Below are 23,275 nucleotides of genomic sequence, written 5' to 3'. Positions count from 1 at the left end.
CGCCCCCCCACCCCCCACCCCCAACAACAAACACAACAACAACAACAGCAACTTCCGCGATAGAGGATCGCTTTTACCTGTTGATGAAGTCCCACCGGGTGCGGGGCGCAGAGGAGCAGTCGGGTTTCTTCACAGAGAAGAGGAGTGCGCAAAAGGTGCAGGCGACACACCGCTCCAGCGGCCAGGAGGAGTGAGGGACTACGGCTTTTCTTTCCCCCGGCATTTGCAGCTTGTGCTGGGTTGCTGGAAAATGGGCACCCCGACAACCTCGATCTGTGGACTTATCCTGTCTCTGATTCTCACGTGCCAGCTGGTTACTGTAAGTGCACCACACACTTTATACTTTTCACTTCTGCACTCTGTGGATTTTTTATGTTTCATTCATCCACATAATTAACTTGTATAATATATTGCATGTCCCCAGAGGTCAAGTCAAAGTCCTATTAAAGGCTACAACAACAACAAAAGTACCAGGCATGTGTTGGTGTTACTATTTGTGTTCGGTAAATAGTGGCGCAGGGCTGCTCGGACGCAAGTGGGCTGGAGAGCAGATTCCGGTCCACGCCACACAGTCATACCAGCATGTACAGTAAAGGGGCTTTCACAAAAAATTGATATAATATGAGTACTAGAAGCTGCTGCTGCGTAAAGCTGGGCTAAGTTTGTCCATAGAAACAAGCTATTCATATTCCCCCCCCCCCCAACTTCTAAACCTTCTCAAACTTAGCCGGGCTACACTTGGCACTGCTTTCACTGCATGTTTAAAATCACATTTGGAGTTGGCTTTATATTTTGACATTGTGAGCAAAATATACATGACCATGTTCAATGGTATGACTGTGTCTTATATGTCCTTATTATCGATTTACTCTCTTGTCATCGTTAGAATTTTTTTCAGAAAATATGTTGGGGTTCATTCGCAGATACATGGATTTTGGGCTGTGAAAACAAAAAGACAAACATGAATCCACTTCTCAGGTATCATTCTCCTCCGTCCAAGATCTACTACATTTGGGAGAATACACCACATTGGGAATTCCCCACCAACCTCTGCTTGTATTCCTCCAATTTCTCACACCATTATAGCTCAAAACCCAAATATTTCATTTACAATTTTTAACAACGGAGAACATCAGTAAATCCTCACTTTTGAGAGAGCCTGGAGACAGAATGTTTTTGCACTTTTGCTTGATAAATGACTTAAACGATGACTCCGTTATTAATATGTCAGTCTGAAATAAGATGTTGTGCTCTGCTGTATCTGTGGTATGAATCATATCGAGGAGGACTATTGCTTTGCTGCTGAGAATACCACCCGCTATAGAAATACTGTCTGGTCTCTCACATTTATTCCCTCTAATAAACAGAGCTGTCACGGTTGAGATATCTGTGACTGCTCTGTGTTGATTTGATATGAAGGAACACCTGTTTGAATGATGGGACAGAGTTGCGGTGACCAGCAGACTTTCTCCTGCTACATATAGAGTGTATGAGCAGTAATCTCGAAAGCTAAAGTGTCGACGACTTCGAGGTATATCTAACATCCAACTGTGAGATGCTATCGAGCCTTTCCCGTGAATGGACATGATCCATCACTTTGCGAGCGGACACAGAAGGTGCATTACCTACATTCTCAAAGGCAGCACACGTTCTGTATCTTTTAATACCATCGATCCAGAAGCTATCCAGTCCCCCAGAGGGCCATCATCATCTGTTGTGTCCTGGCACTGGAAGGTAATACGAGATGGCCTTAACGCTGTTACCACCGCCTTGATTGACTACGAGGTCAACAATACCATCCTAATTGAATTATCTGGAACCACAAGCATCTGTTTCTTGCATTATGACTTTGAACTACAGCAGGCGGACTGCCACTTGATTCAATTAGGCGCACACACACTGGTGTTACGACGGGCCTTCCTTTCTTCACACTGGAATGTCAGGGTCATGCGCATCAACTCAAACAATCAAAGTCAATAAAAACTCTCTTTGGGTACGAGTTCACAAATGAGTGCTTTTATCCTGCTGTGAAACACGAGCAGTGCCGGGGTGTAGAGTATTTTTACAGCTTAATATTCTATAAAAAAGAAAAAAAACTGTAAAATCAGCGACTCCCAAATCTGTTTTCACTCATAAAAGAGTTTTACAAATGGCAATGGATTGATGAGGCCAGTGGTCTTTGCCTCTGGTGTTACTTCATATTAAAAAAGTGTTACTTTGTTTTCTGATGTATGACATCAGCCAAACTGTGAGCACCACTTCTGACAACTTTGGCTCAGAGATCCCTCCCAGTATAGACTGTCACAAGTGTCCCTTGACTTCATTGGGGGTTGGACTGGGGTTGGGGGAAGGGCGGCCTGGATTCCTATGACTATAAAGTCCGCAGAGCGTGTGTCGTTGGCGTAAATTGTCATCTTTCTCTCCTGTGTGCAACTCAACCCCTTCCTTTGCTGCTAAATGTGAGGCAGGGGCAGAACTGATGACTTCTTTAGTCTTTACTGGGTAACGTATCGACCAGGCGAGCTGGTTGGTCTTTCTGTGCGCCGCCTTTTTGTTTCAGACCCTGCTACCTGGTAATTACTACTACCTTTAATTCCCCAAAGAGAGTCAACGACGCCTCTATGGAGTTGCAAAGCTCAGCAGTGCAAACACCAACTCCACTCCACAGTTTAAACGGAAGGGACGGTCGGTCCCCTCAGACCCATTCACATAATTGCTTGAAGACTGGGTTCAATAAACATTGCATTGTTGAATTATAGCCCCAGGGGAGAGGCCATCTTGGCTGATTGGACGGTGCTGCACTGAAGTGGCTCGCCCCCTCCTCAAGCACATTGGCACATGTGGAGTGTGCAGGCCAGCAGGCTGTCGTTTGTTGATTCCGCAGTGAGGTGTTACTTGGGCCGGTACAGAGGTCAGCGAGGTTAGGACTCTGAACCTGACTGTTTCTCAGTTCAGCGGGGTGGGTGGGTGTGTGGCTGGGGGGGTTCCTCAAGATTGTTTCACAGCCATGATTGACTTCCACTGCTCGGCAACTTTTCCCTTATAATTTGTGTATGCAGTTGCACACGTCACGTTGCTCACCATTGGATTTGAGTCACTCAAGTCAATACGATGGGTTTGCTATGCTTCAAGATCATCATTTTTTCAGCATTTGATTCGTCAGACATTTTCTGTGTGTGTTCTTTCTGCGTGTAGTCTTCTACTGTTACAATAGCTTCATTGGATACAGACGCTGGAAATATTCCATTTTAGTTTGTAGTTTTTAGCCCCCCTATAGGGAAGTGGTTGGTAGATGCAACCTGTCGCTCGGTAAAGGTAGAGGAGCACACCCTCTGTGCCCAACTTAAAGGAATGTAGCCGAGGGTTACTAACTAGATGGGCACTCCGAGTACAGACCATAGAAATAAAATGGGCATATAACTAACATTCCCATTCAAATTAACGTAGCTGAATTGAATTTGACTCGTAAGACAACCAATGCAGGCATTAATTAGAACAATACTTCTTCTTTAACCTCAGAGATCCGTGTGATCGTGCTGTGATGCAAATTAGAAAACACGAAGGTAGAGATGACCTAAAAGCCTAATTTGGATCAAATATATTTACCCCACCCTCGCCTTGGACACACCCTCACACACACACACACATTCGCACACATATAAACTACTGTCTCCGCACAATACGCAGCGCCCTGTGGCTGCAGCAGCGTGGGGCTTTCATGCCCAGAGTCGCGATCGTGTCGGACAGAAGAGCCGACTCCAAACACAGCTGCACCTCAGCTGGTACAGCAGCAACGCTGTGCGTGTGCTGACATGAGTGCACATACTCTTGAGTACCGCTTGTTGTAACTAGAGTCCCACTCTTTCCATTCTCACCTCTTCGCACATTTACATTTTCTCCCCGACGCATATTTTTGTGGATCATATGTTTCTACATCCATTATCAGCTGCAGAAAAAGAAGAAGTCTTAATCGTGATAGTGATCTGCTAGATGTACTAGCCCGATGGGGCAAACATACTTTTAAAAAATAAATAAAGTACAATATGCTGAAAGTATATATCGCTTTTCACGCCTGTGTTTTGAAGCCACAAGTGCAATAAAGCCAACAGAATTCACGTTGAGGTCACAGGATGTCTTGAGGGCACGCAGCACAGTCTACGCCACACGCAATAAAAAGACAGCTAATGGTCAGAAACTATTTGTGGTAGAGAACATCACAGTGGCACAGTTCTCTTTCTCCTTCACTTTTTCAGTCGTAATGAAGATTATTGGGATTTTAATAATATTCTGAGAATTAAAAAAAAGATTTATTTTTTCAGTTTGAAAAACTGGTTGAAATTCACAATGTTTTGCTAAATTAGTGGTTTAATGCTTCTTTTAATAACCGTGGTCACTCTGCTCCTCTGGAATTAGTGAATTAGCGAATATTTAATTTATTTACCTATCTCTCTATCTCTCTATCTATCTATCTATCTTTCTATCTATCTAACACAAGTTTGATAAGAACAACAAAAGACTGTAATAGATTGCTAGAGACTCTTTTCCCCATCTTTAACTGCCTTCTTAAATCTTTTCACATCGTCTCACCAGGCTTCTTCCCAGGCTGAACCCAGGCCACTACGTATTAGAGTTCCATTGAAATGCTAAGTTAACTGTAGTGCACCTTCCCTTTGAAGGTGCACTATAGTTGTCGATGCCCTACTGGATCTGCCATTGTCTTTGGGCATTGATGTTAAGTCACATGGGCATTATCCTTTTTCCTCAAGGGAGCTGCTGCATTGTCTTGGATGGTTCCTCCCAACGTATACAGCTCCTCTGATGGGGGTTGGTGCCTGTTTCACATTTTTCTGTGTTGTGAACAAAGTGGTTTTCTTTCTTCAGGGTACTTAACTTTAAAGGAATGCTATCATTCTTTTTTTTCTTCCTCCATTGTCTCTTAAAACCAGGTATGATCCCGACATCCTGTGAAGTGTTTATAAAAAATCCCACTCTGGTGTCTTATCTGAGCTGATGATGTCTCGCTCCCTGAGACCAGCAGCACCCCCGCCTCCACGTCCTATTACTGTACGACAAGTCTCGACCTGCGGAAACACAAAGGCTGACATCTTTCCAAGACTTTAATGTAACCGTAAGAAGATTCACCCAAGCTCTTGTTAAACAGTTGATGCTCACAAAGGGAGTTCGGCGAGGAGAACTTTGCAGGCTTCAAGGTGTATCGGCTGAGTGAAAAGTAAATGCAGACACCTGTTTTAAAACCGGGAAACATTAAAAAGTCCTTGTGACCGGGACAGACATGGCCAATAGCATAGCAACATGCAAATTGCAATAAATTGTCTTGAAAATGCCTTCGAAGCATCTGATAGAAGAGTCCGTTCCCTCAGCAGAGATAGGAGGAGAGCCGCACCAGTCTGTCCAGGGCCGCCCCACGAGACATAACAATTCTTTCTCTTTGTTGTACACACATCCACACACTTCGTGTTCCCATAGGAATTGCCGTCTGTCGTTTTCACCCTCTGTCTCTTCTGCTCACAGTAGTTTGTACACTCTGTGAATCCTTGCACTTTGTAAACCAGCAGTACACTATACTATTTATTATTTCATAGTTGCTGTAAGAAAACTAATTTTTAGTTTCAGTGATATGCTCCATGATGAGATATCTGTCGAGCTGAAAAGCAAATGGGTTTGTGGTTAAGAGGTAGCCGGTAATCCTTTGTTTTGGTGCAGTGGCTTGTGATGATCTGAACCATTTGTCTCTTGCTGAGTCACCATCCTGTTGGGGAAATGAAACCTGGAATAATCTACAGGACAAGAGGACCCCACTTCCCCTTAAGCAAAGTTTATTCAGGCTTTCCTGTGTGCATGTCAGACATGCTGCTCTATATATGCTGAAAGAAACAACCCGGTGTATTGGTTCAACCCCCATTTTACTTAAATCTTTTTTCTCTGAAGTATGTTTATATTTACAAATCCCCATAATCTGTAGTCATTCTCATTTTTATGCATTCATATCTCAACAAGCAAGGTTTATTTAAACATCTCCCCCGCGTCGTCAGGCTTTCTTTCATGCGGGAAAGATAAAAAAGCATTTACCACCGGTTTTTATTTCTTGCTCAGCGAGATCTACTTCATTTGAAGGGCCTGTCAGCTGGTGTGTGGTACTAAAGCTGTAATGAATTCCTGTGGACCTAATTACGCAGAAGTACAAGCCCTTGTTGTTTGTATTGTCTCTCTCAGCGAGGATGTGAAATTAGAATTTCCTTCATCGTGTTTTTTAGCTTCTCGACTGGAAATATTTTCCATTTACGTTTGCCGCTTCTTGAAGATGCGTGTTCAATGCCGTAAGCCTTACTGGGTTGTAATGGAAAGTCTTTGATACACACACACACCCCTACAATATTTTTTATGAAAATTATTGCTCAATAAATCCCAAATGCACATATTTGGCTGTATTATGAGTGATATGACAATGCATCCTTATCGCTTATTTGATTAAATCTACAAATATAATGATATGTTTAATCGTTTTGATAAGCCCCGCCCCCTTCATTGGCTGTCAAGCATTTCCATTCAATAGTGCGGCATGGGGATTTTGTTTTTCGAGTGGATTTTGGATTATTGGAGAAAATAAGCTCTTTGTGCAAACAAATGTTTATGATACTTACACGTTTATTCCAACAAGATAATCTTCTCAACTGAACACCACGTTTAGGATCTTTGAAGACATCAGGCTAGTGCGAACTCCACGGTTGTATGACCGAGTATAGGCTACAAAGCTGTCAAGACTGGATGAGTGGCGAGTCTTCATGACTCGCCACAGAGATGCATGTTCTTTGTGAAACAGAGAGGTGTAATAGCAATATACAGCCCAAGACAGTTATTTGTGAGACGTAGGAATGAAAGCCACTGATAAGAAGCAAATGCGGACCCGGCCGCTGGTTGAGCATTTCACTAGGTAGAAATCACAGCTTCTTGTATGCTGCTGGAAACTATCAAAATTAAACCTTCTGATAATTTTAAAATAGAATTCTCTTGAAGCCGTTCCAGATAACCATCAAGGAGAAGCTGAGAGAAGGATTTCAGATCCTATCTTTATTCATGTTGAGCAATGCCAACGAAATACAAAGAAATACAGAGATTCCTCAACCACCACGCTGACTAAAGTAGCTTAGCATCCATCATGTGCCCAGAGGCTTGACAAGTCTACTCAGTACCTGGCAGGCCGAGTGAAGCTGGAGGTTGGCCTCGTAGCATAGTTGGTAAGGCAATGGGAATTTCTGTGGTTTTAGACTGAAGTGGCTGTATATAATTTTCTCTCCACCCGAACCATCTGGTGATCCAGTGCAAGGAGGAGCCATATAAATACTCATCTTTAAGGCTTGTTTATATGCTACTGAAAGTTTAATTTTTGATTCATCACTATGCATGTGTTATGTATCGGATGTAACACTATTTAACTTAAGCCTGTTTTCTCATTTGAGATGCACATTTTAGTAGGTGGTGACCAACAACAATGGCTGAACAGCACTACATCACTCAAGAGAGTTCTGGGAGTAGCAGCTGTTTTACTTTTTATTTGTATTTTTTCTTTTACACCAATGCACAGTTGCGTACGTGTTACATTTTGACCGTCAGAACTCCACTTCAAATATCTTTTCTTGATCTCATTTTATAACCATGTGAGGTACATATATTTAATTTGCCCATCTCAATTACAGATTTCTGTTGCCCTTAATGTTTTTCTGTGATCATCAGTCAGTGAAGGCCTCACCTTTCTGTTTCTTCATGCAGGCACAACCTCCAGCCAGGCTATTATTGCTTTAAAAGTGGTAATTATATGGTTCCACCTCTGAACTGAGAGCCTGTGATTTATGTGGACGATGAGCACATAGAGGAGTCTCTTTCAGCTGTGCCATCACGAAGAGGCCTGTCTTCCCTACCAGGCTCCACCTGCTGAGGCAACATTATATGACCCTGTCATGGGTACAAGGGGTGTAGATGGGGTCAAACACACACACACACACACACACACACACCCACACACACACGTGGCACAACACTAGACTGCAGTCGTATTCTCTGACCCAGACATCAGTTTTGCCTGTGGGCACGTGATTAACCTCTGTCTGTTGTTTTACTGGGGCTTGCTGGGTGCAGGAATAATGCAAAACAAGATGTTAGGGAGATTATAGAAGAATGAGAGGAAATATGTTTTTTTATGCCCATTTGTTTTTTTAGAATGGACAGAACCAGACAGGCAGAGATTCAGGTCTGATCAGCCCTGGGTGCTTTGTCGCAGAGGGCAAGTCAGCACTATTGCTGCAACCCAGAGGTGGAGCTTGTCCTTATCATGTCATCATAAACCCACAATGTAGGCCTCATACATACAAACATAAATTTAACTACTGTAAATGTCCTACTGAAGACCTGCTCTTTCTCTTTTTAGGTCAAAGGTAGTCCTGGTAGATACATTCAAAAAAATTATGTGATGGCTCATCCTGCTCCCATACAGCCCTCTCGGGAGGAATACCTGGACTTATGTTCAGGAGGAATGAGTGTTGGCTGAAAGTAAAACAAATCATAATATTTTTTTTAAATTTCTGTTATATTCATGTGGAAAAGAAAAAAAACATTTGCATTTACGTTTATTGTCTAAGACAGAACACTTTTTACTGTGAAGAACTGTCCGCAGAGTGAGTGATGTACCCTCCCTGGTGAAAGCTCAGTCTTAAATTATCCCCTTTCTGCTCTCTTTTCCCCTTGAAAGGTCATGAACTGGCTTGTGCTGGCTTGTCCATTAGCACTGTGATGAGTCACACCTAGAGAGGGGACTGCAGTTAGTGTCACTGCTGGCTCTCATGTACCTGACTGGTTTGCTCTGCTGATTCGCCACCGGAGCTCGTCGTATTTTCACACGATCACACGGGGGGCCCCTTGCCTATAATTACCTCTTATTATAGTAGGAGATGGATCCCTCACATCTGCTTCCAATGAATGGCCAGGATAGACCTCCTGCTTTCTTGTATCATTGCATAAACTTCTGGCAAACAGATGTCTTTGTAGGTGTGAGTACACCTTCAAATTAAGGCCTGTTGTTGAAATATGAGGACAGGTGAAATTTGTCTGTCAACTGTTAAGAGGAAGATAGTCCCTGACTTTGTTTTTACTTGTCAGATGTCAGGGTTCACTTTAATGTAGAGTGTTATTAAAGGGAATTATCTAGTACGGTTTTGTTTCCCCTGCAGCATGTAAATTAAATAGTAAATGATGGTCCTTATTGCAACTGCAGCCCATTTAATAGAACCGCCCCGTGTGTAGTTATGACGATGGGTTGCAATGTAGATGTGCACTTGACAGAGAAATGCTGTGTATTTATTTTGTCCCCATAAGGGGACATTTGAGTTTGACTTTTGGCATTACGTGTTCTTTATTCGACTTAAAGTTACATATCCTTTTGTTTCATTCTGTAATATTCAGAGATGTATCATATTTGCTGACATGCTGTAAACTCACATTCATTCATTGAGTTCCAGTTTTTGTTGTTGTCTTGTTTACCTTTCAGCAAAGGCTTTTTATGTTGGTATTGTTCTGCTCTGGACATGCAGGCATTTTATTCTTGGGACTATCTTGTTTGAGGAAGGGCATGTAGAGTAAAGGAAGTGTTTGATTTAGCTTGGGGATTTTATCACAAAGCGTAAGATCCGGCAGGCGTGGTCCTGTCTGGGAGAATTCCTTCCCCAGACTTCATCAAGGCTGCTTTCAGGCATACTGAAAGGCTCTTTATCACACATATTACCCAGATATGCATATGACTAGATAAGCTTTATCTAATGCTGATATTTATTGACTTATTTTATGGATCTGGTTGTTTCGGTGAAAATCATAAAATTTTCGATCAATCTGTGAATCATTATAGCTGAAGAAAGTCCACAGCCTGCTACTGAGTGTGTGTGATAGAGTGATGAATGATCCCCTGCAGGGAAACAGTCTAGACAGGAAGATTTACAGACTATACTTTTAGGTTTTGGTGATACATTTGGTAACTAAAAACAAAAGGTCATCGGTTTTAGGCATGACTCATATTGAGGGTTTTATCTGTAGTTAAACAGGATAAGGAGTGATAGGAAAATACATTAAAAGCAATGACCGTGTACAATATTTACTCTTTCAGCAATGGGTTTGATGGGAAAATATTGATAAAGGTGTAACATTTTAAATGATAATAAAATATTGAAGCATGTTTTACTGTGTATGTGAAGACACTGTGCTAAACGTCAGGCCTGCAATACTTTAATTAATGCAGGAAAAGTTGGAGACTTCTCAAGAGGCTCTTGTTGAGCCCATTGTTGACCTTGGACAACAGCAATGACAGGACTTAAGTTTATCTTCCATCCAACAGCTTTCCCCCTGGCCCTTGCTCATAACCATATCTTCATCCTGCACTCTCAGTTTGCTTATCCAAAGTCTGCTCTAAGACTGACTTGGGTTTTGGCTGGCTTATATTTCCCTTTTTGTTTCTAAAGTTAAAGGAATTGTTATAACAACAGTTGCCAAAATGTCTTTAAAAGTTTTAGCCACGTGATTTTTCTCACGAGTGCTTCCTGTTGTCAAAGCAGTGACCTACTGCTTCTGTCTGATGTAGAAGTTGTAGAATACGGAAAAGATGAACATGAAACGTGAGTCTGCAGAAGTAAAACAGATAAACTAATCCTATATATAGGATTTGGGGCTTTCTGGCCTACTGAAACAAATGCGCTTTACACCTGGAGAAAGCCAAACTTCACATTACTGGGATTCCCCAGAGCCTTCTCCTTGACCCAGCCTCCAGAACACAATCTGGTTCTTTGCAAGTGTCCTGTCCCTTGATCCTTTGTCAGGGGGTGTCAGAGGGAGTTTGAACCGAGGGTTTAAAAATGTGCATGGAGAAAGTGAGAGCCAATCAGAATGAAGGCATTTTATCCCAGCAAAGTGGGCACCTGATCCCCTCTCACATGCCGAACCTAATAATTGGCTCCAGGAATGTTCACATTTATCTGCTGTAGGGTATCGTTAAAGAAGAAAAGCTCACTGTCTTTTTGGAGGGTGGTTAAGATTTGACTTGATGCTTGGGTTTGAGGAAATAAATAACTTCCTTCACCAAACAGAGGACAGCATGCAGGAAAGTGCCTTGTTAGGGTGAAGCTTCAGGTCACGGCTCTGCTAGCAAGAGTGTGGGCACATTTGCTTCTAAACATGTCTATTTTTGGTCATAAAAAAAATGGATGCTGTCAAAACAAGATCTTTCGATTAATCATTCCATGCTGGAAGAAGATAAAGATACAGTTAAATGAAGTATAAACAGAAAACGTTGCTGTGTGTAATGACGTCGAACCGAGATGCACACTATTACTGTGAGGAGCTTACCAGTCCGAGGAGTCTTGAGTCGTGTGCTGTGCAGATGTGGGGGTGTGCCGGTATGCTTAGCAACAGTTGGCTGTGCCTACTGCCTACCACCACTCTGAAACATGGCTTTCTTCAGTGTTTATTGCTTCTTGTCCAGGCCTAACCTCAACCGGGGAGTTGAAGGGGGTTGCCAACCACAGCAGCAGACGGCCTACTGTACTGAACCTCTCTGACGATCTGGAAAATACTTGTGTGGAGTTTTGCATTGAGTAGAGACTTCCACAAAAGTATCTTTGACTGCTACTGTAATAGCTAGAAGTTTCCTGGGAATGTGCAGTGACTAGCAGCAACCCCTGGACGTCGTTTAAACACTGATTGTTTTTTGGGTAATATGTTACACATGTTGATGCAATTTCTAAATTGTAAGGCATTAGTAAACAACTTTTCTGAAATGGCAGAGACGTCTACTGACGTCTCCTTACCGGACCTCAGCCCTGTCCTGCACCCACCCTGGCTGCAGGGCCTCTACCGGCGGGTGTAATAACACCTGAGGTATTTTTATCTCCCCCTGGAATTCCACCTCTGTTCTCCTCAAAGACCTCCTGGCTAAAAAGTGAGGGAACTTAGCCGGTGTACGTTGTCGGCCTCACTCCTCCACTCTTGTTGACTTTTTGCCACATAAAATCATAGTTGGACTCGGTGCGGGTCAAAAGCCTGCAGCACGTTGTCGGGGCTGCTGCCGTCGTCACCACCAGCGCTCTCTGTCTGCGCCCGGCGGCTCCTCTCCTCGGCCCTCTGTGTGCGCGAGTTTAGATGTCTCTCACACTCACATTTGCGGGCCCTCTCTCCATAAACAGCTTGTTAAGGGTTGATGTCTCCACGCATTATGTGACGCAGCCTCTGGAGGCCCCCCAAGGGAGTCTGGGAGGCCTCAGCCAGACTCTTCTCCGGTCTAGGCTGAAATGCCGCAACACACGTCTGTCAGTTTAATAAAAGGCAATAACTTTGAAGGATTCTGTTTGTGTGTGTTTAATGCATAGATCCAAAGGGTAAACATACATGTATCTGTTTGTTGCTGTTGAATTGACATTGTATGCCATAAAATGTTGGATGTAAACTGATGCGGACATTTAATAGAAAGAATAATTTACTCGACTCTTTGATCTAACAGATCAGATTCCATATTAATGTAACTTTTAGTGACTTTAGAGACAATCGGAAAGGAGGAGCTCCCTCCAAAGCTTTATTGAACTACAGCAGCATTATATATATATATATATATATATATATATATATATATATGTGTGTGACTTTTTAAATCTCAGATTTGATGTTGAAGTTAAGAGAATCCTTTTCATATTTCATATTTGTCCGTGTGGGCCGTGATGAAAGCTGACCTTTTCTTCGTTCTCCTATTCTGTGCTGTTGTTCAAGTGAGGTCATTTCTCTGTTCTATTGTCTACTCCCACTTTCGGCTTTCCCATGATGCATGGTGGCAAAAACAGCTGTCAAGTTACTTCCAATGGATGGATGGGGATTCTTAAAAAAATGAGGATAACCTCAGAATACTATCTCTGCTTCCTCCCTTTGATGATGTTGTCAATATGAGACTGCAGTCTATTGTTTGCTCTGCAAAGCAGAACATCTGGAGAGGAGCACAGCCATCTTTTCTGCTACAGACCGATTATGTTTATATTAATGGCATAAACAGCTGAGAACAAATATTTTTGTTCTCACAGTCCATCACTTCAGTGGCCTCAGAGCTAACAAAGAGTATTATTGAAAATAACAAAGTGTTGTGGGTTAAAAAATAATTAAGGACTTTGATGTGCAGGTGGTGCCCATCAAAGACCTTTGTTCCGTTAACAGCAGGTTTTGTGGTGATGTTATAAGCTCAAAGTGTGTCTTGGGTTACCAAACAAAGACTGTTAAAAACTCATGGGTTGAGATGCTCAACATGTTGGAGCTGCTTTGCGTTCCAAAAGCTTCACCATGGTACCCGGCCAAATCCCAGTTAATTACGAGATCGCCATCCCAAGTAGTATGACCTTGGGAACCGGGGGAAAGTGGCTTTACCAACATGAAATCATTCCCTCCGGACAGGACGCCTGGAGAGTATTCTCTCCCCGGCCCAAAAGCCTGGATTCATTTCTGTTCTCACAAAGTCAACTCGTCGTGATAAATCTATTATTGTAAAAAGGCTAATTGTTAATTTCTGCACCTCACAAAGCTAGTATGCAACTTTTTATTCGTCAGTAGTCCAAGGATACAATTTGTTCCAGAAACGGTCGCATAAGCTTGCGTACTTAGAACGATTTTGCCCGCTTATCCTGCTTTTCCCACACAGTGTAACCATGAACTAATCGAGTATGATACACATACGTGTGTGTGTGTGTGTGTGTGTGTGTGTGTGTGTGTGTGTGTGTGTGTGTGTGTGTGTGTGTGTGTGTGTGTGTGTGTGTGTGTGTGTGTGTGTGTGTGTTGGTGTTAGGGGGGTTGACAGATTGAGCTTGCTCTGGTTTGTGATAATTTGGGACAATGTTTGTGTGGCCAAATCAACAGGTGGTGTCAGATTAGTTGATCCTGAGGCGAGAATGAGCAACGGAGAAAGAGGGGAAGCTAAATCTAACAATGCCGCAGCCGGTAATGTAGTGCAACCAGAGCTTAATCAAAGAGCCATCACACAGTGGCTGCTGTCACTGTGTTGAAAGACATTGGTACGTTGCATTTCAGTTGCACATTATATTTCAGCCACGCTGCTTTAGCATCCTGGCTCTCAGTCTGTTGGTCCAGCTCTTCTTTCCAGACAAACATATCTCAATAACTGTTAGACAGATTCATAATAACTTACGTTTGTGCCAAAGCACAACCTGTGTCACTCGTCTGATTTAGTCTTGTTACAATGTGGCTAAAATGTTATTGTATTTTCGATCACATTCATTTCAAATATACTGTCGTTAGTACAGAACAGTTCTGGACGAGCGTTCTGATACTTCTGTGATATGTTTGAAGATGATGTCATTGCATGGGCAAAAACGTGCTTTCATTTCGTTAGAATATTTGGAAACATTCCAGTACAATTGAGCATGAAGGGTTTTCATCGACGCTCTGTCCTGTTACTACTTTATTGCATCATCGGAGCCCTGAAAATAAAAAGAGACCAGCTACATTTTTTATTTGTGTTGCGTCACGCTGTTGGCCGTCAGCTTGTAGCTTCATCTCAGCGGCTTCCATTGAGAATGACTCGTAGCATGTTGCCGTGTCGCTCATGGTGTCGTGATCCGGAGTTTCTGTGTCTTGTTTTGTGTCTACTGTCTCTCATGTCCACTGTTTCCCTGCATTTCCTGTCCCTGCCCTGTTGCTGATTGTTTCCACCTGTGTGATTGCTAGCCCCGCCCTCATTGTGTCCACCTGTGTCTCGTTCCCCGGTATCCAATCACCTCCACCTTCCCTGTGTATTTAAACCCTGTTTGTCGCTTTCCCCAGTGTTGGGTTGTACGGTTTAGTTCATGTATTTGTTTGACATGTTTTCTGTAAAGGAATTAATCTTCTGTGGAAATGTTGTTGGCATTTGGGTCCAATCTCTCTGACTTTGACATCCTGACACATGGTGTGAATACAGCAGCAGCTCTGCTCTCTGACTCTCTCACGTTTCTACAGTTGTCTCTCAGCGCCAAGTCACATGACGACAAAATAACAAACTGAAACCTAAAGGGAAAGAAACACATTTCATCTCTTCTTTGGGTCCTTTCCACAATGTGTTCAGACAATTTAACACATTGTAACAATCCAAGCCTGTTGGTGGGAAAAACAAGCACTTTTAATGGAAGTGTATTGATGTTGAGGAGGTACTCTGTGCGATATAGTGACCCACTTTCAGAAATGGTAGTCGGCATTAGTCACTTAAACACAGGAAAATAGAGTCCAGGTTAAAAAATACCGAAGTCCCTCTTTAAAGTTAGGGCACCTCACAGTTCCCCGATCCCTCTGAGTTCTCCAGTGGGAATAAAAACAGGCATCTGAAGTGACACATGAGCTTATTCAAAGGGTCCCTTTCTGTTATAAATAAACAGGCCTGGGCCAGCCACGCCGGAGCTGCTCTTCCCCTCCGAGCTGCCACCAGTCTCCGCACCTCGCCTGGCAGCTGTCGTCTGGGGGAACTGGAGCAGGCCCCTCGGTCCCCTCCTCCCGGGGACACTACCGGAAACGCATTCACTATTTATAGACCTACGAATTACTCTCATGGTGTTTATGTTCGATGTGACACGCAGTTCAGGTGGCACAGGATTTGATCGTTTTTTTCCAGTCTCCTTCTTCCAATCTTTTTTTCTCTTCTATTTTCATTCATTGAGGATATCTTTCTCACAGTAAGAGAACCAGTAGTTTTAAGAGCTAAACCTCAAATCCAATAAATTGGCCTTTCCCACAAACCACAGAGCCCCATTAAAACTGAATAGCCTTATTCCTGGCTGATAACTGTGTGCCCGTAAACAATGTGTGTTTCCGGTGTGTGTGTGTGTGTGTGTGTGTGTGTGTGTTCAGGTGTGCAGCCTTTCGTGTGTGCCTTTCTTAATACCTGCATATCTAAATAGGGGGTTGGGCTCAGGGCTTTTGTTCAATGATGATGGGGGCCTTGGTGGTCTGTGGCCACGGTTCCAGGTGGTCTGTTGACGCAGGGTCCTGCTAGGGCCCCTGCTGGGGCGATAATTGAAAAGATGGGGTTTCTGAAGGTGTCAACTGGACCTTCACGCCCAGAGACGTTTGGGTGGAATGTAGTCACACTCTATTTTGCCACCCACAGTGGAAAAGTAATACAGTAAAGCTTTTAAAAACACTTTCAGCTACCTGTAAAGAAGCCAGAAGGACATTTGTTTGGGAAAAAAACATTCTCAGCGGGGAAAAAGCAAACTTTTGGCCGTTTAACAGTGTCTTTCTTTCAGACATCTAAGATTACCAAATTATTCTGAAAAGACTCATGAGGTTTTACTCTACAGCTGTTTAAAAATATCCCTTGTCTTGTGATTCTGGTATCACTGAGGCTTAAAAAAGCCCATCAGAGATAGTGTTTCGGTTAGTTTTATGCTGGGTGTCTGCTTTCACCGCCTGCTTACGACCTCTGCTCTCTGTCTGGTCGCTGTGTCGCCAGGCTGTGACCTTTGGCCTAATATACATCATGGTGACTCATCTCCAGTTTGAAAATTGTTCCATTTGTGGCTGACTCCGACGAGGACAAGAGATGACATGCATAAAGTAAAGTACATATTATATGACTGTCAGCCATTGTTTTAATTTATGTGGGATATCTGACAAGCTAGTCACAGAAATGTATTCATTTGACTTGCAAATGCTTTTCTGTGACAGTTCCAACTTGTTGGAAATATAATTGTATGGAAAATACTCAACATTTGATACACCGATCATGCAAAAGTAAAAGCTCAGGCTTGTTATTATTAGGTGTGGTATTAACTCACATTGGTTTTTCAAGTAATTACAGCTGTGCACATGCGTTCATAGGAGGGGTTTATCGGCTCATCCTCCTGCTCCTTTGATCCCGGCAGCAGAGCAGGAAAGAAAAAGCTCGACATATTTTTTTCTTTTAATTCGATTGTTGCTCTCCAGACATACTTTCTCGCCCCATGTAACTGCACCTTATCCACAAGTCTGCACAGGCTGGATGGTTATTTTGACATGCCTCCCCAAACAGTTGGTCTAAAGGGTGAGGAGTGTGTGTGGTTGTGTAGCAGATGCTGACATGCTGGAGGCACTGCTTGCTTTACCACAGAGGATTGTTGTCCCTCGGGGGGGGGGGGGGGGGGGGGCAGACACAACAGACTATCTATAGCTTTTGTAGAATGTGTTTGATCACATCAAGGTGGAATGGGTATGCTTTTCCATGTGATGCATATTTAGTGATCAATGCATCTCCTTGGTTTTAGCGTTACCATTTAAAGGGGAACTTTTCTGATTTTGGTGGAATTAGAAAGGAGTTAGCTTATCATTACATTACATGACATTATTACATGTCATTTAGCAGACGCTTTTATCCAAAGCGACAATAAGTGCATTCAACCATGAGTACAAGTACATTTCTTCAAGAAAGTCAAACTACAAAAGTACCGTAAGTAAGTGCCATTCAAATGCCACTGAAGTGCTAATCTGTTTTTATTCAGGATATAGTCGGAAGATGTGTTTTTAGTTTCCGGCGGAAGATGCAGAGATTTCCTGCTGTCCTGGTGTCAGTGGGGAGCTCGTTCCACCACTGAGGAGCCAGGACAGCAAACAGTCGTGATTGTGTCGAGTGATAAGCTCGATTTGCTGTGGCCGAGCGCAGTGAACGTGCTGGGGTGTAGGGCTTGATCATATCCCGGATGTACGGACGGGGTCCGAACCGTTCGGACAACGGTACGCAAGAACCACTGTTTTGAAGCGGATGCGGGCAGCCACCGGTAACCAGTGAAGGGAGCCGACCTCTGCCCCCTCATCTCTGTTTGAGGCAACACAAGTCATTAAGAGCATAACATATCTGAATCTCCGACTGAACTGTGGGCCGTCAAATTACTCTGCTGCATCGCTTCACAATACCAGAATATATCTTTATAAGGCCTCACGCGTGTCCAGAAAGTGCAGGTCCTCCTGTCTATTCCCCGTGGGAGACCAAGCTTATTGTACAATGCGTGGCATGGCTGTTGTGTGGGAGAGAGAATGAATGACCTGAGGGAATGCTAGGCAGGCACTCCAAGCATGTGTTTCAAAATGCAGACTTCTCCTTCACTTTTTGCTCCCTGGCCCCTTCAATCCTCCCCACAATCCCCCTTTTCTGAGAAAATCGGAGGTGTTTGTTGCACCCACAGTGTTAGTCATGGACCGCTTTGACAATCCCTGCACCTTGTCAAACAGTGTGTGTCTGTTGAATGAAGAGCCTCCTTCCACTTCCTCCCCTTCCAATCACTTTGGATTAAACCCTGTGGAAATGTCAAATAGCTGCAGAGAGCAGAAGGGCCTCACTCATCGGGCTCTTTATGCTGCAGGGGCCCATGCAGGGGTTAAGTGTCAGAGGTGGCAGTTTGTCAATTCACCAGCACTCCAAGAAAGAGTTAAACACACAGGAGCTCTTTCTCTCACAAAAACAGAGACAAACATAGACAAAGCACCCCTGTTGTTTAAAACCTTGAGACATCTGCATGTCCTGTTCCTGCAAGTGTGTGGAAAAGAAACATTTCTCCAGGGCTTATCCTTTTGCCTGCTTATCTTGCGTCGCCCTTTCAAAACACAACGCCGAGGACATCACAAACAACATGCACACAGAAGGTATTTGTTCACTATCACGGTGCTGTAATGGATCTGATTTAATGCGACCCTGCTCATACTTCTGCAGCTACTCCACCGATAGCAGCGGGTCAAGTGAAGGGAGTGCTGGGCTTCTGCTGCTCAGTCCTCGTCGGTGCCTGGTGGTGCTTGGCGAGCTCCTTCTTTTCAGCCTACTTTACCCAAAGAGAAAATCATATTCATCCACTTAATGCTCTCAGTAATTAAATTCCATTCCTGTTTCGTACACGCCGCAACTTCAAGTCTAAGCAGGTATTGTTTGTCTTTAAGAGGGAGAGGGTAGAAGAGAGCGGAGATGCTCGGAGAGGTGGGGAATTCATCTCGTGAAGGTTTTCTGTGAGTGCCAGCGCACTGCTTCCTTGAAAGGTCACGACTCGGTGTTCAAATCGATTGATAGGAATGAGAAATGCGCCATGCTGCCTCTTTCAGCGTTCACCTTTCTGTTTGCCGATCACAAACAAAAGCAGAAACATGATGTGAGCTCACAAGATGCTTTAAAATGCTCAACCGTTGCTGCTTCTATCAGAAAACGGCATTACCTATTTTCATGTGGGAGCGTCACGTCTCTGTGGGACTCTTGTCTCGTATCAGCCGCTTCATGTTTTCTGTAACATATTGGTTATGTCTGCAGAGATGTTTCTCACAGTCTGTCCTGCAGCTGCAGCCGTGGGTTTGTTAGCCGAGTGGGCGAATCGAGTCCCGTGAAGAGTTCTTCTCACACTGCCTCCGACAGGCTTTGGCTGTCACAGAGATGTAACCAGGATGGGAATGCAGGAGTGTGGGTTTATAATGCTGTGTGCATGAGACTGTGGTTGTGTGTTTGCATGCACTGCCATATGCCAGTGTGTGTGTGTGTGTGTGTGTGTGTGTGTGTGTGTGTGTGTGTGTGTGTGTGTGTGTGTGTGTGTGTGTGTGTGTGTGTGTGTGTGTGTGGGGACACTTTCATTTTTGTACATTTGAAGGGCCTTTCCAGTGGTTTGTATGTTTTTCTGTCCATTTTTTGTCTTAATAACATTGCTTCTGGACACTTTTATGAGCCCGTACCGGCAACATCCGCGGCTGTAGGCATTATTTTCAGGTTTTCTGTCTGCCTGTCTGTACGTACGTTGTTCATTGTTGTGAACGTGATATCTTTGGTAGACCTGGAGAACATTTCTTCAATTTTGGCATACACGTCCAATTTGACTCAAGGCTGAGATGATTATAATTTGGTGAGCAAAAGGTCACTGTGACCATAAGTCATGAATTCATATGGTAATTATGACCATTTTCCACAAGTATCTTATCGGATAAACATTATGAAGTGATGACATTTTGGACAGACACGGATGTAAACTGCAACTTGACTGGTTGGTTGAGGCATACTACTGCGAGGCGGTAATCTTACTATTAGTGTTCAAGTTCACTTAAAGTCCACTTGGTTTGAGTAACTCACAACAGGTATATCCATCACAGTACACATGAAGTCACTGTTGTGGGTTGTCAATGTTACTGTCATTTACATGGTCATGTGTTTGTTGAAGCATGACAGGGAAATATTTAACTTGCAGGTATGTTAAAGCCCCACCATGTAGTTTTTCACTTTTGGCGCCCCCTTCAGGTTTTTAGGTATTTAGGTATCGATTTCAGTGTCGTAAATACCCAGTGACGATAGATGCAGCCTCGCATACACTTGTATTGAGTTGGGATCATGTGTTGTCCTGTATTATAATATTATTATTATTATTATTATTTGTACGTGTCACGGGTTATAAAAGGTGACGCGAGGGTTTTTTTGTTTGGAGCGCGCTGACAGGCGGCGGACTCAGAACGGCAACAATCCGGCGACTGTTTCTATTTTGGATTCATACCAACGGGCGGGATCACTAATAGAAGACTGCGCAGGAACACTGTGAACTGGCCCAGCACCGACCGGACTAGGGTGAAGTAGCGCGGGGATTGAACGCGGCGCCTGCCACGTCTCTGCCTGGTCGATCAGCTGTTTGCCGTTTGCCGGCTTTTTTTGGGGGGGGGGGGTGCGCGTGCAGTCATTTCCTTTTGTTTTGGGGGACTGCAAATGTGGAGTACGTGTGATCGAATACAATATTGTTGACAACACCAAAAAGCTACATAAAAAGCTACCCTTATACTGGAGCTGCGAGCGTGGAGTGGCACTTTATGACATTGCGTAATCACTGCCAGAAAGCAGGTCGAGTACATCCGCCGGATGTACCGGGCGGCTCCAGAATCTTACATAGCGGAGTTATTTCCCCACACACCCCCGATGGCAATAGCGGAGACGCAAATCGTCATATTAAAAGTCATTCTAGCGGCACAATTTTTTTCAAGCTGTTATTTTAAGGTCCAAAAGTTACATAGTGGGGCTTTAAGATTCTCTAATATCTGAGAAAAGTTGGCAGTGGAATAGCAAGAAGCCCATGCATGCTCATTTATTGTGTTATGGGTTTAATTTTCTGAAGAAGTTGCATGTGAATGCTATTCCAGAGGGCTTAAAATATACGTCCCATGAAAAGACTAAAACCAACAGTGAGTAGCTTTGACTAGCAAGTGGTGCCTAATATCGCTTATCCTTCAGTGCCATAACCATCTTTTGTAATTCAGTAATTCTCAAATGACCTGCTCTAATGTTGTGCATGTTATCTCAACAGTAACTCAACACACAGTCGGTTGAAAGTAAGCACCAGTTAGGGAGTGTTAAAGCAAAGCAGCTGTGGTAATATGGAACAGTTATATTGAAGTGAATTTGCTACTACACCATTATCCCAGTATTGATGTTATGATAAAGTACCACGATGAAACATTTCACTTCTCACTTCACTTTTATTACACCAGGTCCGATAAAATCAAAATGGATGATGGACACGGCTATTCCTTGGACTCATTTATGAGACGTGTTCTGTGGAGGATTGTCAATCTTTGTATGGCTGTTATCAGTTCATTTTTTTGTTTCCATTTCAGGAAACAAAGAAGCATCCAAGTTGTTTTGCTGTTATTGGCCAGTGACTGTGAGATTAAATAAATGGGAATGCAGTACAAATGTGCAAGTTGGGGAGCCAGCATTCGTTCAGCTGTCGAGATGACAGAAGGTCTCCAGCTGCAAGATTTAACAACAGCTGATGGAAGAAAGAATCTTGGCATTAACATTCACTAGTTTTGTTCCCAGGCAGTACTGATTCTTTCCCATTGATTATCATTTGTTCACAGATCGAAATGCAATTTTTTCCCCTCGGCCCCGCTAACAGCTGGATGAACTTAATGCCGTCCTCAGGCTTCTGTACAGCCTCACCTGTCATTATGCATGGGGTCTGTCATTCCATTTTGCTAGAGCTACTTTGTCCCGCAAAGCAAACATTGTGCATTGTGGGTATTTCATGAGTAAACAGTGGAATTCCTTTTGCCTGGAATGTGTGTGCTCGTCACATGGGTGTATGCTGTGTGTGTGTGTGTGCATGTTCATGTGTATTCAGAGCAAGCTACCTGATGGCCATCTGCCTCTCAGGAAATGCAACCATCTACTAGAGCAGTTGTTGAGGCCCGTGTCCTCTGGGTGGGATGGAGTTCAGAGAACTACAAAGTCAGTCAAGACCGTTATCATTTTTCACAACAGACACGTCTTAACGCCAAGACTGAGAGTAAAGGTTCCAGCGGCTTTTTGAACTGGAATGCAGGAAAGCAATATGTAGTCCCGAAGATGAGGCCAGGTGGGCATTCTCTAACAAGTGTGGCTTAATAACACGATGGCTTTAAGATCAGGTGCATATGTGGACTCAGCAAAGGATGAACGCTTGAATTTTGTTGTTGCCGAGATGGCATCCAACGTGTCCAGATGATAACTCCCCCCCCCCCCCAAGGGAGTGGGAAGCAGGAGATGATCACACTGATGGTTGGCTGGTCGGCACCACTGAAAAGAATGTGGCTAGTCAGCGGTTTTCTTTTGAAAATGGCCAAGGATTGTTGTTGTAAGGGTGTTCAGTCAGGGGAGAGAGGATTTGGGGTGGATATAACTTGTTATTTATTAGCTGGAGCCATTTAAATGGGGGGGAAACAACCATGACAACTTGAAGTGCCACGGTTGGCATCCTGCCAGGGCCGTATCCAAACTTATAGCCGGAGTTTGGGCAGACAGGATGCTGAGATGGTGAGAGCAGAGATAATACACCCACACAGTGCTGCTCCACTTGGGCTGGCACAGAGAACATTATCAAGATGATCAGATATGAGAGTGGCGATCCAAGCTCTGCGTTTCCTCATTGAGCGTGTGTCTGTGTCTATCAGGAGGACTACAAGTGGAGGTTATTTTATTTGTGAGTGAAATATATACAAAAATAATCATTTTTAGAAATAGTACTTTGTTACTAAAACAACACTTTTCTTTTTGTTCTCTGCATTTAAATGTGTTTTTATTTATTAACCGCACGAGCAGCGCTGTGATGAAGTACAGCTTCACATGGCTGTACTGTAGAGCCTGTTTTCTCTTTCAAAAGAAGACACGTATCTACATATTTGTCTAAAAACCAGCAGATGTGCAAAAGCAGTCCAAATATAACTTTCAAATATCTAAATTAAACCA

At 43.5% G+C, this 23,275-nt stretch overlaps 1 protein-coding gene across 15 annotated transcripts in view; it reads left to right on the top strand.

Moving 5' to 3' along the window:
- Positions 1 to 23,275, top strand: part of hspg2 (heparan sulfate proteoglycan 2) — an 88,395-nt gene continuing 65,120 nt past the window's right edge. For 9 of the 15 annotated variants that reach the window (XM_056424261.1, XM_056424249.1, XM_056424257.1 and 6 more), the window contains exon 1: positions 2 to 319. In XM_056424261.1, the coding sequence (XP_056280236.1) occupies positions 251 to 319 (69 nt within the window). In that variant the 5' untranslated portion in view covers positions 2 to 250. Of the gene's footprint in view, positions 320 to 23,275 lie in introns of all 15 variants that reach the window. The other 6 variants (XM_056424260.1, XM_056424259.1, XM_056424254.1 and 3 more) reach the window with 3 other exon arrangements.

The sequence above is a fragment of the Pseudoliparis swirei genome, chromosome 9 (genome assembly GCF_029220125.1).
Source record: "Pseudoliparis swirei isolate HS2019 ecotype Mariana Trench chromosome 9, NWPU_hadal_v1, whole genome shotgun sequence".
Taxonomy (NCBI): domain Eukaryota; kingdom Metazoa; phylum Chordata; class Actinopteri; order Perciformes; family Liparidae; genus Pseudoliparis; species Pseudoliparis swirei.
The sequence above is the reverse complement of the archived record's forward strand: the minus strand, read 5'-3'. Positions and strand labels throughout refer to the sequence as shown.